A 19,502-nucleotide genomic window follows, 5' to 3' on the forward strand; every position below is an offset into this window, starting at 1 on the left:
TTCATAGATTTTCATAGTTTTGCATCATGCGTTCCTCATGTGCAAATGTTGGGTTTTCATACTCAAATTTGATGCGTTGTGTATTTTTGTTTTGTTCTAGCATCCTAAATGCATGCAACCCCTTTGTGGTTTCCTTTTCCAAGTGCTGGGAAAACTGAGTAATCCTGGCTCATAATGAGCCGAACTTGGGCAGTACTTTGAAGCTCGATGAGGTAAGCCAAGCTACGCTTGACAGCTCATTTACAACAAACCAGGTCCCAGCTGGGACAAGATCACCTTAGGCTTGTTTAATAACATAACATTTATGTGTGTTTGTTTGTATGCATGTGTATTTGTGTGTGTGTGTGTGTGTGTGTGTGTGCTCGGGGGTTGACCTCCTCGATATTTAAGGAGTGGCTCCTCTTGTTTCTAATGATATTTTTTCTATTTATATGATTTTTATTAATGGTTTTAATGTGATACATGGGTTTATTATTTCCCTTCAAAACAGATGTTTTTGCAAGCTTCAAGGATTTGTTAACTCTTTCAAATTTATTGGGAAGATTATGCCCCTTGTGAACTTATAGAACTTCTTATCTGACAAAGTTTTGCATCAGCGGACATGTCTACTCCCTTACAAATTGTATATTGTTGTTGGTAGGACCCTTAGAAAATGCTTTTAAGCTTGATTCATACATTTTGAAAATATATGAGGGGAGGATGTTGTCAGTAATTGCAGTCCCACGCCTACTTTGTCAAATACCTGCTAAGTTTTCAATGATTTCTATATCCGAAACTTAGTTGTTCATAGAAGAAGCTCCATGGCCATACACAATGTGGGTTGATCAATATGCATCATCATCATCAAAGCCTTTTCCCAACTATTCGGGGTTGATCAATATGCGTGCTTAACTAATTATTGATTATGTATCAAAAGAGTCCACAATTTTGACGAAATGTGGTATTGGAAATGAAACTAAGGACATGGAATTAATTACAAACACCTATCCAAGCTTCATGTACCCTACATCTTCATTGCATTTCATTCGTACTTTGTATGATGATCTTGTTGATAATATCTAGTAGTTCTTCCTTTTTCGTCCTTTTCACGTACAACGTGTTTCATATGAATAATTTATGCAGGCTATGGAGAAGGCTTCCCAAGAAGGTATTGTGTTCATAGATGGATCTGGACCAACCTATGCGACTTCAACTGTAAGTTTCTTGACTATTGTGTGGTTAACTGACCTGCATGGAGATTTTCCCCATATTGAAATTTGCATTGACCTGGAATTCTTATGGATTCCATTCTTTTTCTCTTACAACAAAAATTTGGCTGAATCTCCCCTTAATTGGAGTCGATTTTAGTACCATCATCGTCAATGATTTTGGTATGTGTTCTGAAAATTCCAACTTCCAAATAATCCCTGTAAGGGTTGGGTTTAGTTTTGAATGTCTAGGGAGACAACTAAATTGGGATCTGGAGGCACGAGAGAAACTCACTTTTTTCGAAGTGGTAAACGTCCCTGACTTGGCCTAATTTTGAGATGCAATTCGATCCCCACAAACTCACTCCCAGGATACAACCAGCCTGACTGAAATGAGTCGCAAAGAGCTACAAGTTGCACTATCTTAAGATCTTTAAAATCACTGCTGTTATGAGATCTTGTTGTCAAATTGATAAAAGGTCAAACATTTACAGCAACTTATACATCAACTATACAACCCATTCATTTTCAGCAACTGATACAACCCATTTACAGAAACTGAAACAGCAATTGGTATTTACAGCAACTGATAACTGATTGAGAAAGAAAGAGAACTGAAAGCAAGAACTGAAACTAAAGAGGTGAAGAGAGAAGGAGAACTCAATACTCCAAGAGTCGATGCTTCTAATGAGGGATGAGCTTCCCTTATATAACTTCGAAAAGGCTTCGCACAGTATAAAGATAAAGATTCTTCTTTATCTTGAACAGTGTACATCCGAGCATCTTGAACAGTAAAAGTTTTGAATAATTGTACGAAAAAGGGGTTCGTACAACATCTTGCACAATGAAAGTAGAACACGTGTTGTGTCCGTACGGTCGGCAAAGTGTAAGTAGCACACGTGTTGTGTTCGTACTATCGGCAGCATGATTGTAGGACTCATGTGCTGGATAAAGTTGCAGTCGTATTGTTCTATCAATCTTATCAGATACTTTATCGGATACTGTACTTGTATAATAAGTATCTATATGGTCCCACCATCCTTCTTCAACTTTGCATCATGTTATCAAGATTGGCTTCTCCAACAATATCGAAACTGAAACTCCCAGGACTATTTGGATTTTGATCTTCTTCATTTTCTTGACCTTCAACAATATCTTCTGTTTCTAGGAGTAGATCTTAATGAAGGTCCATTTCATTGAAGTCACAACATTTCTCGAAATATTCTTGTTCCACAATAATTTGCTTTGGACTTCGGGTGTAACTTGATGGTAGATAAGTTGTGAACAATCATCTTCCATTAGTTACTTTGAAGGCACGATTATTTAAATTTAATTTAGCTTCAGTTCTGAAATTTGAAATATGTTTTTATATCCATATTAGAAATCTCATTATGATTCCAGTTTTGTCCTTCAGTTGATAGAAAATCATTATCTGAAGCTTTTTCAATGAAAATGTTTATATGAAACGTTCAGTAGGAATTGAAGCTCCATGTTTTGGAGACCCAAAAAATCATACTTTTAATGAAATTTGGAAAGATTTGTAATTGCATCCAGTCTAGATGCTCAAATACAATTTTTCCAGTTAATCCCCATTTGATTGCCTCTTGACTCTAAGGTTCATGATTTATATAAAATATCAATTTGGGGAGAGTTTGATAATTATAGTAAATATTATAGGAGTACTTGTTTAGTAACTCAGGGATCAGAAAAAACTGTTCTTTATCAGTTTCATTAGAGATTTTAGAAAATATTTCAGGAGGAAGTAATTGTTTGGCCTCTCGTAGAAACAAATTCATTTTATTTATTTGAATATTGAATCACTGGATTGATTATCTAGGTATCGGGATATTTCAAAAAAACTATTTATTTTTTCAAAAGCGAATTCCTCACTCCAATCCATTTGTTTACTGGATTCAAATATTTTTTATTTCATTTTTGAAAATGACACGGGCTGACTTGCTATCAGGTCTGATAACCTTCCCATGTGTTTTCGAAATTTTCTTTAATTATTTAAGAGATGGTTCTTCCATGCCTCATTTAGTTCTTCATAGATTGCCATAGGAATATGAAGATTATGATAAAAGTTTGGGACTGGTTTAGTCTTTGATGGAAGCATATAATTTTCACGTAGTCGTGAAAAGTTCTCATTTAATCTTATTATTTCTGAGTAAGATAGAGGTTTGGGATTTGGGTCTTGAGCAAATTGAGAAAAGTAAAGAGGGGTATCTTTTGAAATATTCTTTTGGCTTGGTACCTGATTGGTCCCCAAATTTATCTCTCTTTTTTTTTCTTTGTTTAGAAATTTCTTTCTTCCCCTTGTTTAGGAGTGGTTGTTTTCCTTTGTCCATCTGAAAATTATTCGGGATTCCTGCTAAAAAGGTTTGCAAGAATATTATCAGTACCTTTAATATATTCAACTTCAAAGCTGTAATTATGAGTAGCATTAGACCAATGAATCCTTCTAGGATTTGTTTCACCTTTTGCTATTTTTTAGAAAATTTCGTACTGCTTTATTATCTGTTTTGATAATAAATTTTTCTGGTGCTAAATATATATGGAATCTTTTTATTCCATTGAGAACAACTAGTAGTTCCTTTTCATATGTGATATAATTATTCTCAGTAGTATTAAATTTGCCAGAATTATATCCACATATGAGTTCTTTATTTACTACTGCTTTTAAAACTGTGCTCGAATTTTCATTTGAAGCATTAGTTTCAAGGATTAATTTATCTCCTTCTCTAAGAAAATTAACTGTTGGTACATTTTCAAGTTCAGCTTTAATTTGTTTTACTATAGCTGAGTCCTTTTCATCCCAAACGAATTCATCTTTCTTGAGTTTCTCTAATAAAAGTTTTTCTTTTTTAGAGAGATTTGGGATAAAGTTTCTTCCACAATTAAGAATTCCTAAAAAACTTTATAGATGTTTTTTATCTACAATATGTTCTTGTAATCTTATTCTGTTCTGGTCCAAGATTGTTCCTAGAAATTCAATTCATGTTTTTTCAACTTCAATCTTTTTAGGACTTAGTATAATTCCATTATCTAGGAATTTGTTACATATTATTTGTTGATGTTTTCTGTGGCCCTCTAAGGTTTTAGAAAATACCAAAACATTATCAATATAAACAACACAAAATTCTTTCAGTTCTGAAAAGATTTTGTCTATCCATCTTTGAAAGATATGAGGGGCATTGCATAAACCAAATGTCATGACCTTCTGTTGATAATGGCTGTAGGGTGCACTAAAAGCAGTTAAGGGTTTTGACTCTTTTGTCAACATTATTTGCCAAAACCCTTATTTGCAATCAAGTTTGCTAAAGCATTTAGCATTTTTTGTTTGATGGATTAATACTTCTTTTCTACATATCAAGTATCCGTCAAACTCTAGATTTTCATTCAATCTTTGGTAATTTATAACCATTTTGGCCTTACCTCTTTTTTCTTCATTATGGTTTCTTACCATAAATGCAGTGCTAGAATGTGGACTTGTAGTAGGCTCTATTAGTCCTTTTTCCAAAAGCTCCTTTATTTGGATAGAGATTTCGTCTATATCTTTTTTAGTATACATCGTTGGTTTTACTTTGATAATTTTGTTTAGATCTCAGAGTTTTGAACAACAATATCTAGGATTTATGGACCATAGCTTTAAAGGATTTTCACTAAAATTTGGTTTTAGGTGTTTGTACACCCAATGATTCTCATTGAGTTCTTTTATTTCATTTAACCATTCACCACGTTTTTGTGGCGTAAATCCTATTTAACATCTATACTTGTGTTCAACAAGTATTGGTATTGATGCCTTCTCACCTTTTAGGGTAAAAATGTGCTCGGTATCATGAATTTCTATTGGATAGTGATTTTAAAGAAAGTTATTTCCAAGAATAAAATCACCATGCATAAAAGGAAAACATAGAATTTTTGGAATAAATTTTTTTTTATTTTCTAACCAAACTGATACATTTTTGGCTTTATACCTTATCTGATTATTATTCCCATTAATACCAGTTGCATGTAATGGAGTACGCATTTTTTCCCATTTTTCTAATGGTAATGTAGTTGGGCTACAAGCACATGTTGTTCCTTCTGTATCAATTAGAATATTATGATGACATGGTTTATATCCTGAAAAATTAAATTCTCCTAAAACGAACATATATCGCTTTCGATTTTGATTATGTGAAAAGATGATTTCTTCATCTACTCCTATTTTCATTCTGGATATAGTTATGGATTGTTGAGTCTCTTCTTGAGATTGTTGATTATTTTCCAGTTCATCATCTTTTGTTTGTAGAGAAGAACTAGATTTAGGAAATATAAGAATTTGAATATTTTTGTAACCCTATGGTTTTTGGTTTACCGTAGCTTTTGATTTTTGATCTAGTTGATCGAAACTCAATATTCTTTCTTCAATAAAATTTCTGGGTTTTTCAAAGCTTAATCTATTATTTGAGAAGAGTTGATCACTAAAATATATGTTGTGTCCAGAGGCTTGGAAAGTAATAGGCTGTATTTCCTTTTTGGAAGTTTTTTTTGTAAAGGTTTCAATTAACTAATTAGCAGGGATCTCGAGATCTCACCAGTTGATTAATCTTGGTTGGATTTTTGTATCAAAGTTACGAGGTTCAACGTTTTCTACAAATCTATTGTCTATATTCTTTGTTGAAGTCTTAGTCATACTGGTTAATTCATGAATTGCTTTCCATTCTATTGCAAGATTGAAACTATTTTCTTTCATCCCAATATTTTTTGTTTGGATTAAACTTTTGACAATATCTTGAATGTTTTTTTTTTGCACTGAGATGAAATAGTTAGGTTTTATTTTAATTCAAACTCTTCCAGTGACAAGATTAGATTGTACACCTCCTATTATTGCCTTAATAGAATCGCTAAATCTTTTGTTCAAAGCAACAACTAATATTGGGGTGTCTATCCCTTGTCGAAATAACATTGTTATTTCGATTAGGATTACTGCAATATGCGTATATCTGAGTTTCTGATATTGCTTTACCAGTTTTGCAATTTTGGTTTTGTCAAAAATTGCTATTTCAACAGACCCATTTTCTGAGGCTTTAGCAATTGCATCACCACTAAGATATTCAAAGTGTCTAGCGTTCCAAAATTGGAACTTTGACAGTTTATATATTTCTTCTTTCTTAAGAGTTTAATTTTTCTAATTTAAGCTCATCGATTGTGAATTCTTCATGAACTACATCTCCTAATGTAAGAACTTCTGGATGCTCTTCATCAGGAACTTCTGTTATAAGTTCTTCATTCATTATGAAGACAAGTTCTGATTCTAAATCCCTGTTTTCTGATTCAGTCTCAACTTCGAATATAATTGGTTAGTTATCAGAAATTTCTTCTCCAAAACATATTTCATAATTATTTTCTTCAAGGATTCTTATCATATTTTCTTAACTTATTTTCCTTTTTGAGTACAAATTGGGGCAATATGTCATTCTTCATTGCATATATAATAATGACAACTCCTTTTGGGTTTGTTGATATTCTTCTTGACTATATATATTGTTTTTTACGATTGAAATTTTTTTTTATTCCTCTCCTTCCATTTGAAGTTTTTCAAAAGAAAACTTTCGTTTGTTTTTTATTTTAGCAACCAAATTCAAAATTATTTTTTAGAATTCGGCTGCTATCTTTTTTTCCAAGTCCTTTCTTGACTTGCTTTTTTGCTTTTAAGTCTAAGCAATTACTTTCAATTTTTTGGAAAACAAATCTTATTCTATTTCCCAAAGTATCATTTGATGATGTATTTCTGACATATTTTCTATATTCAGTGTTACAAATTTCATCCATGGTGATGTTAGTTTATGGAAAAATTTTTTTTTCCATACTTTTGATTTATTTTCATTCAGCATTTGGTACCAATTTTGAAATTCTTTAGCAAAAGCTTTGAATTCTTTAATGTTACAAAGCGCTATCTTTAAAAAGTATATTCTGCATCATTTTGCAGTTTATACTTATCTATGTGCCCACAAAATTCTTCGTTTAAGATTTTGGTGAAATCTTTTTGAATGTCTTCCATTTTCCTTTTTCTACTAAGCATATTAGTTTTTTCTTCTTGCCCTCTGGTTGAAGCTTCCCATTTTCTAAGAAATTGCAAAGTATTTCCTTTCAATGTTCCTGCTAATTAGTCTAAAATTTTTTCTCTACCAAACTGTTTTGTAATTTGTTAAGACTAGAGGCATGGATTGAGCCCAATCATCAATGGCTTGACCATATTCTCCAAAAGGTATTTTTTTAGTTCAAGATGTGCCATTTACATTGACATTTTGTTTGTGTATATCATCTCTTCTAGAGTTTACCTCAGGGATGGGTTTTGAAAAGGAAGGAGAAGCTTTATCTTCTTCGTTCTTAAAAAATTCTTCTTTTTTGATATTTTGAACGTATTACTCTAATTCTTCGGGTGTCCAATGCCTAGTTCCTGGGTGTGATTCTGGATGATCTGGTTCTTACAATTTTTCTTTTACCTTTTTATTTAGAGTATTTTGTTTCAAACTCTTCATTTTTAAATTCTGATTCGTTTATTTCGCTTGCAACAATCTTTTCTGATTCTGCATCACTATCATCTAAACTGATTATTAGATGATAATTGTTTCTTAACATGAGTTTTTCATCTTTAGTAAATAATCTTTGCGTATTAGAAATAAGATTATTTCTTATTTTTATATCTTTTTCTTTTATATATCTTTATTTCTAATATTCAATGATTTCTTTGATGGCTTTAAAGTTTTTTGAATCTTCTTCTAGAGTTAGTATTTATGTTCCATAAAATCGCCTTTTATGGAACAACTAGTATTTACAGCAACTGATACATGATTGAGAAAGAAAGCGAACTAAAACCAAGAACTGAAACTAAAGAGGTGAAGAGAGAAGGAGAACTCTATACTCCAAGACTCGTTGCCTCTTATGAGGGATGAGCTTCCCTTATATAACTTCGAAAAGGCGTCGTATAGTATAAAGATAATGGTTCTTCTTTATCTTGAACAATGTACGTCCGAGCATCTTGAATAGTAAAAGTTTTGAGTAATTGTACGAAAAAGGGGTTCGTACAACATCTTGTACAGTGAAAGTAGAACACTTGTTGTGTCCATACTGTCGGCAGAGTGTAAGTAGAACATGTGTTGTGTTCGTACTGTCGGCAGCATCTTTGTGCGACTCGTGTGCTGGATAAAGTTGCAGTTGTACTGTCCTATCAATCTTATCAGATACTTTATCAGATAATTTACTTGTATAGTAAGTATCTATATGGTCCCACCATGCTTTTTTAACTTTCCATCATGTTATCAAGATTGGTTTCTCCAACACTATCGTAACTGAAACTTCCTGGACTATTTGGATTTTGATCTTCTTCATTTTCTTGACTTTCAACAATCTCTTATGTTTCTAGGAGTAGATCTAAAGGAAGGTTCCTTTTTATCGAAGTCGCAACATTTCTATTTGATTTAGCTTCAGTTTTGAAATTTAAAATATGTTCTTATATCCATATTAGAAATCTCATTATGATTCATGTTTTGTCCTTCAGTTAATAGAAAATCATTATCTGAAGCTTCTTCAAGATACCATATTTGGTATGGCTGCAAAAATCTTTCCCTACTTCTCCAACCAATGGTGCTGGTCATATGAAACAATTGGGAATTGAACCTCTATGTTTTGGAGACCAAAAAATCATACTTTTAATGAAAATTGGAAAGCTTTGTAATTGCATCGAGTCTAGATGCTCAAATAACATTTTTCCAGTTAATCCCATTCGATTGCCTCTTGACTCCAAGGTTCATGATTTATATAAAACATCAATTTGGGGAGAGTTTGATAACTAGTAAATATTACTGGAGTACTTGTTTAGTAACTCCGGGATCAGAAAAAATTGTTCTTTATCAGTTTGATCAGAGATTTTAGAAAATATTTGAGGAGGAAGTACCTATTTGGCCTTCTCGTGGAAACAAATTCGTTTTATTTATTCGAATATTTAATAACTGGATTGATTATCCAAGTATCGGGATATTTTGAAAAAACTATTTATTTTTTCAAAAGTGAATTCCTCACTCCAATCCATTTGTTTAATGCATTCAAATATTTTTTATTTTATTTTTGAAAATGACACAAACTGACTTGCTATCAGGTATGATAACCTTCTCATGTGTTTTCGAAATTTTCCTTTATTATCTAAGATATGGTTCTTCCATACCTCATTTCGTTCTTCATAGATTGCCATAGGAATATGAGGATTATGATAAAAGTTTGGGACTGCTTTAGTCTTAGATGGAAGCATATAATTTAACGTTATCGTGAAAAGTTCTCATCTAATCTTACTATTTCCGAGTAAGATAGAGGTTTAGGATTTGGGCTTTGACCAAATTGAAAAAAGTAAAGAGGGGGTATCTTTTGATATATTCTTCTGGTATCTAGCTCGTTCCCAAATTTATCTCTCTGTTTCTTCCTTGTTTCGGAATTTCTTTCTTCCCCTTGTTTAGGAGTGACTGTTTTCCTTTGTCCATCTGAAAATTATTCGGGATTCCTTCTCAAAAAATCTACAAGAATATTAACAGTACCTTTAATATATTCAACTTCAAAGCTGTAATTATGAATAACATTAGACCAACGAATCCTTCTGGGATTTGTTTCTCCTTTGCTATTTTTTAGAAAATCTCTTACTGCTTTATTATCTGTTTTGATAATAATTTTTTTTGGTGCTAAATATATATGAAATATTTTTATTCCATTGAGGACAACTAGTAATTCCTTTTCGTATGTGATATAATTATTCTCAGTAGTATTAAATTTGCTAGAATTATATCCACATATGAGTTTTTTATTTACTACTGCTTTTAAAACTGCGCCCTAATTTTCATTTGAAGCATCAGTTTCAAGGATTAGTTTATCTCATTCTCTAGGAAAATAAATTGTTGGTACATTTCATGTTCTACTTTAATCTGTCTGACTATAGCTGAGTCCTTTTCATCCCAAACGAGTTCTTTATCTTTCTTGAGTTTCTCTAATAAAGGTTTTTTTTTTTTAGAGAGATTTGGGATAAAGTTTGTTCCATAATTAAGAATTCTTAAAAAACTTTGTAGATATTTTTTTTCTACAATTTTATTAGGGAAATTCTTAATTTTGACAATAATATGTTTTTGTAATCTTATTCTATTATGGTCTAAGATTATTCTTAGGAATTGAATTGATGTTTTTTCAACTTCAATCTTTTTAGGACTTAATATAATTCCATTTTCTAATAATTTATTACATATTATTTGTTGATGTTCTCTATGATCCTCTAGGGTTTTAGAAAATACCAAAACATCTTGAATATAAAGAATACAAAATTCTTTTAGTTCTGAAAAGATTTTGTCCATCCGTCTTTGAAAGATTTGAGGAGCATTGCATAATCCAAATGGCATGACCTTCCATTGATAACGGCTGTAGGGTGCACTAAAAGCAGTCAAGGGTTTTGACTCTTTTGTCAACATTATTTTTCCAAAAGCCTGATTTGCCGTCAAATTTGCTAAAGTATTTAGCTATTTTTTTTTTATGGATTAATACATCTTTTCTAGGTATCAAGTATCCGTCAAACTCTAGATTTTCCTTCAATCTTTGGTAATTTATTAACATTCTGGCCTTATCTCTTTTACTTCATTATGGTTTTTTACCATAAATACAGGGCTAGAATGTGGACTTGTAGTAGGCTCTATTAGTCCTTTTTCCAGAAGATCTTTTATTTGGATAGAGAATTCGTCTATATCTTTTTTAGCATAGGCTATTGGTTTTACTCTGATAATCTTGTTTGGATCACAGAGTTTTAAACTACAGTATCTAGGATTTCTAGACCATAGCTTTAAAGGATTTTCACTAAAATTTTGTTTTCGGTGTTTGGTAAACCCAATGATTGTCATTGAGTTCTTTTATTTCATTTAAACATTCACCATGTTTTTGTGGTGTAAATCCTATTTGACATCTATACTTGTATTCAACAAGTATTGGTATTGATACCTCTCACCTTTTAGGGTAACAATGAGCATGGTATCATGCATATCTATTGGATAGTGATTTTGAAGAAAGTTATTTCCAAGAATAAAATCGCCATGCATAAAAAGAAAACAGAGAATTTTTGGAATAGAAAGTTTTTTATTTCGTAACCAAACTGCTACATTTTTGGCTTTATACTCTATTTGAGTATTATTACCATCACTACCAGTTGCATGTATTGGAGTATGCATTTTTCCCATTTTTCTAATGGTAATGCAGTTGGGCCACCGGCACATGTTATTGCTCCTGTATCAATTAAAATATCAAGATGATATGGTTTGTCCTAAAAAATTAAATTCTCCTAAAACAAACATATATCGCTTTCAATTTTTATTATGTGAAAAGATGATTACTTCATCTCCTCCTATTTTCATTCTGGATATAGTTATGGATTCTTGAGTCTCTTCTTGAGATTGTTGATTATTTTCTTGTTGATTATTTTCCAGTTCATCTTCTTCTGTTTGTAGAGAAGAACTCGATCCAAGAAATGTAGGAATTAGAATATTTTTGTAACCCAATGGTTCTTGGGAATATGGTCTGTAGTACTCGTTTTTCTCAAAGCATGATAGTTTATTCGACCTAATCTACCATGCCATAAAGAAAAGGAATGAATCTTATACATAGAAGAAGAGGTACCTTTTTCCAGTATGTACATTGACTTTGAACACTACCTTCAGAGGCACATCCCATCCCTCGAAGACATCATTCTTTGAGAAGATAAACGTGTCAGACTCAAAGACAAGTTTGAAACCCCTCGTTATTTAAAAGGTATGCAAGCACCAGCTTTCTCTAGACTTCAGGGGCATGATAAACGTCCTGAAGGACGAGGACCTTGCGGGACATAAATTCGAACTTTATTGTCCCTTTACCAACTACCTTAGAGGAAGAAGAATTGCCCTTGTACAGGACGGTATCCTCCGCCACCATTTCGTAAGCCCTAAACATGTTTATATTATTAGAGATATGTTTGGTCCTTCCTGAGTCCGGCCATCGTGTAGTGGCCCCTAACGACATTTACTTCAGAGATCATGGCTACCAATAGTTCTTTAGCTACATTGGCTTAAGCCAGCTGCCTCTTTTGAATTCTACAGAATTTTTGTACATGGCTTGCTTTGTTGCAAGAATAGCATAATATGGTTTCTTATCTTTGTCTTGAGCTGTCTTTGGTTTTGGAGCTTTAGTAGCTTTCTTATCTTTTTTCTTTTGCTTAATCTTGCTTCCTTTTTGTCCTTGAGTTTTTCTTTTCGGACCTTGAATTACATTGGCTTTGGTGATCATCTGTGACTTGTACTCTTTTAGATCTTAAAGTCTAGTCTCCTCTTCAATTGTTAAATGAGTCATCAACTGTTCCAAGCTCAAATCTTCTGACTTACGCATCAATGTATTTCTATAATCTTTCCAAGAGGGTGGTATTTATCTACTATTGCAACAACATGGAACGACTCGTCAAGTTTAACACCATTTGATGCAAGTTCATTTGCTACAATTTGAAAACCATGGACTTGTTCCAACATTGATATCTCCTTTGTAATCTTAAAATTCAACTATCTGCTAATGAGATACTTCTTTCTTCCGACATCTTCCATTTTATATTTGCTTCCAGAGCTTCTCACAGGTCCTTTGGAATTAGCATTCCTAAGTAGATATCAAACATAAGATTATTCAAAGCATCCAGGAGATGCCGTTTGATCTTTTCCCCACTGTTGAATTTCTTGGGCAATCTGATTACAGGTGGTCTGCATACTGATAGTCTGATCACCAGCAGATTCCAAAGTTGTAATGGCAGTTTTTGTTACAACAAAGTCGTGGTTTCGTCAATACATAATCCACTTTAAGGTCTCAACAAAAATTGAACCTTGGACTTCGACCTTCTAAAATTTGTGCCATCAAAACGTTCCAACCTCACAAAATATTAGGTCATTGATTTTAGCAAGTTTCGAGTAGCCATCTCGTGATATAAATCAAAGCATTTATCACTTCAGTTAATCCCCTTGGCTGAAGTCAATTTTTAGTATGAACTTTGAAAAATCCAACATCCAGTTCATCCCCGTAAGGCTGGGTTTGGTTTTGAAGGTTTAGTGAGAATTAGATTGAGATTTGGAGGCACAAGAGAACTTGCTTTTTTCCAAGTGGTAAATACCTCTGACTCAACAAAATTCTAAGTGTAATTCTGTCCTGGCATGCTCACTCCTAAGATACTACTGGCTGAACTGAAATGAGTCGCATTGAACTTGAAGTGCACTCGTGAAGATCTTTTAAATCATAGTTGTTATCAAATCTTATTGTCAAATTGATAAGATGTCAATAGATCTCAATTTGATACTGGGATAAAAGGGTCAGTAGACCTCAACTAAATTTACAGATCTTAAAAATTGCTTCCCAGAAGTCCCATGTTTCTTGCTATTGAGAATTAAAAACAATTTCAAAGAGGAGACTTTTTCCTTAACCATCAATTTCTCACACTCTTACACTTTATGTATATAGGTATGTATGTATGTGTGTGTATATATTTACAAAGGTCAACATTAGAATGAGTTGTGATGAGTGTATTTATAAAAAAATCATTACTTTTTATTTAAAAAATTATTTTAATAGGTAACTTATTCATTAAGTAAGGGCAAGTTTGAAATTTTTACAAAAGTATAATGGTATTTTGTAAGTTAGTGTTCTAGAATTTTATTTGTAGAGTACACCTTGTCTTTTAGTAAAAATTTCAATTTTACCTCTTATGAAGATGACAAAGTACCCATTGTCTTTTAGTGATATTTTCACAAATACCTTTACTTGATGAGCAAGATATCAATAAAAATGTAATTTTTTTTAAAAATGAAACCACAGTTAGTGAATATGTCCTTCACAACGTACTCTAACGTTAACCTTTGTAATTTGAAGAGTTGTGAATTGTAGATTAACCCATATATATATGTATATATATGTATATACATGCTGTAGACTTGGGTATGACCAGGTTTGATTTTTCCATATTGGTTTGGAAAAATATTGTCTGACCTTTTGAATCCATTTGTCTAGCATTTGAACATAAGGTATTCATTACCTTATAACATATTTGGCAAACAAAGGCTAGGTTTTGTGAACTCGGGTCCATGTCTAACCCTTGAGTTTTAAGATTTAAAGTTAAAACTTTCAAGAGATTTGGATCTATTAGGGCCATTGAAAAATTTGGGAAACAATTGAAGTAAATGGGCCCGTTACAGAGATTAGATTCTATTATTCCTAATAAGGAGTCAGTGAATCGTTTATGTCGACTGTCTCTTAGACAGAGCAAAACAGAAGCCCGAATCAAAGCTCTAGAAAACAAAGACCTTGAGCAAATAATAGAATATGCTGATGGAAAGATAGAAATCTGTTTCCATCCTCCAGAAGGACCACACTAAGAATAGCTTAGTATCAAGGATCCTCCCAGAAGTTCTACTTCTTCAATCCCACAATCAGAATATGAAAGATTAACTTCCCATAGAAGGACTATTATCGAAAGACTAAATAGAACTCCAAACCAGGTCTAGCAACCAGTTTATAGAATTGAGACCCCAGGTTCTTCTGAAATAGAAGAACAAGAGCCAACTCCTTTCGATCTAGATTTTGATATTAATGTTATTCAAAAAGAAGAATTTGTAATCGATAAAGAATGGATTAAAAAAGACATCTACTCTGAAGAAAACAAACTGATACGAGAATGGTTTTTTAAAGAATTTTAAAGAACCATTAAGGGATGCCTTTCGTTATAAATTTAACAAATTTATGTTAAAACATAAGGCAACTGTTAAATTCTTTAAATGGCTAAAATACATAGCCAAAGATTATAATATCAAAATCCCAAAATTTGAAGTAAATATGGTAGAAAAATCCTTTCAAACATATCAAACCTCCAAGGGAGAAACAATTGAGTCCATCCATCCCCCTGAGACTAGTTTAATACTTACAGGAGAAAAATTAGGGGAAAAAATCGAAATTAGAGCCTCACCTCTAAAATTAGGACCCAAAGAAGGAGAGCCAAGCATGGCTAATCTTGATAAGATACCACATATTATTGAATGAAACAATTATACAAACATTTTCCTCCAAACAATAGGAAAACAAACCACCCGAATAGAAAACGCCATACGTAAGTTAAAACCAACTCTTGAACCAAGAAACTCAGATAAAAAAAAGGAAGCTGTCCTTTTTAAGCCTCCTCCAACAATTGATGCTGGGCAGTTCAGCCTGCGAGGAATAAAGAAAAAAGAGGAGAATAGTGAGCTGATAGATGAACTGGTCAAGAGAGTGAAAAAACTGAATATTAATGATAAAGGTCAATCTTCAAAAATCCAAAAGGGAGAAGTCCAAGTCCTAGAAAAGGTACTTGAAGAAAAAATTGAAGAAATAGATAAAGCTTTTAAAACTGAAAGCTTAGAAATAAATAGGATTGACTATGGCAAAAAGGTAAGACCAGTATCCCAAACTCGGATGTATTATCCTAGGCCTACTCCTGTAGACTTACAAATAGAAGAAGATTTGATATCAACCTCAGTTTCTTACTCAGGAAAATCCATAGAAAATTGGAATATTGATGGAATCGCAGAAAATCAAATCCTAGACCTCATGAAGCACATAACTATGTACGCCACTGCTTGTAAAGCAAGTGGAAATCAGGATCATGAGATAGCTAAAGCTATAATATGTGGATTCACTGGCTGGTTAAGAAGTTGGTGGGACTTTCATATGGATGAAGATTCCAAAAACCAAATATTAAATGCTACAAAACAATGGATAGTCAAAAGAGAAGATGGTCAAGAAAACATAGTACAAGAAGGGAATGCAGTCAATACATATCTATACCATAACCTTCATTTTGTAGGAAGTACCGCTCTGCTAGCAGCAAGATCTGAGGACTTATTATCCAACCTTAGGTGTCCAACACTTTCCCATTATAAGTGGTACAAAGATGTATTCTTCTCCCGACTACTGTCAAGAGAAGACAACAAATTAGACCATTGGAAAGAGAAATTCATAGCTGGTTTACCACATCTCTTTGCCGAAAAGGTAAAAACCAGACTGAAAAACAAACATGGGGGACTTATTCCTTATTCTTTGTATACCTTAGGCGAATTATCAGCAGAAATTTGTGTTGAGGATTTGTCCTTGCGTACAGACTTAAAACTTAGAAGACAATTAGAAAAACAAAGAATAACGGGGAGAAAGGAGCTAGAAGACTTTTTTGAGCAATTTGGATTTAATACTTTACCCCCTTCAAGCCTTTTCCCAAAAGAAAACATGAGACAATCAAAAGAAGAAAGTTCAAACCTTACCAAAAGACAAGAGATAAATTCTCCAAAAAATTTCTAAAAGGCAAACCATCCTTCAAACACAAGGGAAGAAGGAAAATCCCTGTTTGCTACAATTGTGGCAAAGTTGGTCATTATAAAAATAAGTGCAGGGTCTAAAAGAAAATCAATTCTTTAGAATTAGACGACCATATCAAAACCCAATTATTTGAGATTCTCCAAATTGGGAATGAAAATTCAGACTCCTCTGGATCAAAGGAGGAAATGTTAATTGGAGAAATAAATGATGAAGATATCATTTTCACTAGCTCTGATTCCGATTTTGAAAATGAAGAAGACCGAGGATAAGAAAAGGATAATTGCCAATGTAACTACTATAAGGCAATAATAGATATGAATGGTTTGCATATCAACACCCTCACAAAAGAAGAAGATCTAATGATAGATCTTATTGACAAAATAATAGACCCTGAGGCGAAAAGAAGACTACAGTTTTCAAGAAATTCTAAAAAGAGTACAAAATAAAACTCATAAAGAAAAGGAACCCTCAATATTTGAGCTAAAACCTGAAATTAATGAAGTTAGAAATGAACTGATAACTCTGAAGTCAAGAGTCCAATCCTTAGAACTAGCTTAGAATCGAATCACAGAACCCAATGAAAATGAGAATATAGAGGAAGAATTTGATCAATTAATAACTGAACATAATATCCCCATCCCACCAGAAGTCGAGGATACCCTTCCGAAACCCACAACTTCTACAGCTGGGATGAATATATTAGAGAAAATTCAAACTTGTGAATATATAAATTTGGTAGACAAAATAATAACTCAAAAATGGTTTACCAAAATAAAAATCGTAGTACAAAAGGAATGCAGTTTTCAAACCACCGCTTTAATAGACTCAGGTGCAGGCCTGAATTGTATCAATGAAGGTTTGGTACCAACTAAATATTTTAGCAAAACTACCCAAATTCTTGATACAGCAGATGGAAGTAAAATGCTCATAAACTACTAATTGACTGATACTGCAGTATGCAACAATGGTACTTGTTTCAATTTTCCATTTATAATGGTAAAAGGATTAAGCCAACCTGTTATTTTAGGGACTCCATTTTTGAATATGCTTTATCCAATAAAAATAGATGATACAGGGATAGAAGCTGACATTGAAGGACATAAGGTAAAATTTAACTTCATTGAAAAGCTCAGAGTCCACGAAATTAACAAAATTAAAGACACCATTTCCTCCAAAGAATATTTTTTGTACCATTTAAAAGAAGAAATAAAATATAAAAATATAGAGGAAAAACTGTTTCTCCCAAAAATACAAGACAAAATCAAATCTTTAGGAATAAATATGGAAAAGATATTTGTGCAGATAATCCCAATGCATTTTGGGATAGGAAGCAACATATAGTAAAATTACCATATGAACCAGATTTCAGATAAAGCAAAATTCCTACCAAAGCTAGACCCATCCAAATGAACAACAGGTTACTTGAAATTTGTAAAAAGGAAATACAAGAATTATTAGAAACGAAGCTCATCAGAAAAAGCTCATCACCTTGGAGTTGCTTGGCTTTCTATGTGGAAAAAGCCTCGGAGATAGAACGAGGAACTCCGCGATTGGTCATAAACTACAAACCACTCAATAAAGTCTTGAGATGGATTAGATATCCAATCCCAAACAAAAGAGATTTTTTGGATAGGCTAGTCAATGTTTGTATATTTGTAAAGTTCGATCTCAAATCAGGCTACTGGCAGATCCAGATTGCCGAAGAAGATAGATATAAAATCGCCTTTAACGTCCCGTTTGGGCAATTTGAATGGAATGTTATGCCTTTTGGATTAAAAAATGCACCCTTTGAATTTCAAAATATCATGAATGAAATCTTTAATCCCTATACCAAATTTGTGATTGTCTATATTGATGATGTGCTTGTTTTTTCAGAATCAATCGAGCAACACTAGAAACATTTACATACATTCATCAAAGCAATAAAAAATGCTGGCTTAGTGGTTTCTGCAAGAAAAATAAATCTTTTCCAGTCAAAAATTAGATTTCTAGGGCATAATATTTTCCAAGGACGCATCATTCCTATTGATAGGGCAATAGAATTTGCATCCAAATTTCCGGATATAATACAAAGGTTTCTTGGATTCCTAAATTATATTTCAGATTTTTATAAAGATTTAGCAATTGATGCAAAACCTCTATTTCAAAGATTGAAGAAATTCCCTCCAGCCTGGATGGATGAACATACTATAGCTGTAAAAAAGATCAAAATAAAGGCCAAAGAATTACCATGTCTGGCACTATCTAGTCCTTCAGCATTTAAAATAGTTGAAACAGATGTCTCAGAACAAGGATTTGGTGCCATACTAAAACAGAAGGTAAACGATCAAGAACACTTGGGTCGCTTTACATCTAAAACTTGGAATCCTACTCAACAAAATTACTCAACTGTAAAAAAGGAAATTCTGGCAATAGTTCACGCCATTACCAAATTCCAAAGTGATCTACTTAATCAACCATTTCTTTTAAGAACAGATTTTAAAGCAGCAAAGGATATCCTCCAGAAAGATGTAAAAAATCTAGTAGCCAAACAAATTTTTGCAAGATGGCAAGGTATTCTTTCAGCTTTCGAATTTACTATTGAACATATTAATGGTAAAAATAATTATCTGCCTTACTTCTTGACTCGAGAATTCTTGCAGGGAAGACAGAAGGGAAGGCAAGCAACCTCAGAGATAGACAATGGACATAGTTCCTAGTCCAGGGTTATCCCTGGCATCTCCATCAACACCAAATCCTTAATAAGAGAACAAATTCAGGATATTGATACATCCCCATCTCAAAATCCAATATGCTCTCAAATTCCTAGTGCAAAATCAAAATATTTAGAGACAACATATATTCCACTGCTGATCATCGAAAATGAGCATCAGTCCTAACATCCGACTGAAATAGCTGCCTTATATCTCA

General features: G+C 32.8%; 1 protein-coding gene across 42 annotated transcripts in view; it reads left to right on the top strand.

Annotated features, from left to right (window-relative positions):
• HDA14 (histone deacetylase 14) overlaps positions 1 to 19,502 on the top strand; it is a 66,292-nt gene that overhangs the window by 12,389 nt on the left and 34,401 nt on the right. For 40 of the 42 annotated variants that reach the window (XR_016053559.1, XR_016053560.1, XM_088864067.1 and 37 more), the window contains one exon: positions 1,123 to 1,194. Coding sequence is in view for 40 of the 42 variants with exons in the window: in XM_088864067.1 (XP_088720193.1) it covers positions 1,123 to 1,194 (72 nt within the window). In the remaining 2 variants the exon portion in view is untranslated. Of the gene's footprint in view, positions 1 to 100; positions 213 to 1,122; positions 1,195 to 19,502 lie in introns of those variants that run through there. The other 2 variants (XM_088864076.1, XM_088864079.1) reach the window with 2 other exon arrangements.

Source organism: Amborella trichopoda, chromosome 4 (assembly GCF_054954075.1).
Source record: "Amborella trichopoda isolate Santa Cruz 75 chromosome 4, AtrichopodaSantaCruz75HAP2 v2.0, whole genome shotgun sequence".
Classification (NCBI taxonomy): domain Eukaryota; kingdom Viridiplantae; phylum Streptophyta; class Magnoliopsida; order Amborellales; family Amborellaceae; genus Amborella; species Amborella trichopoda.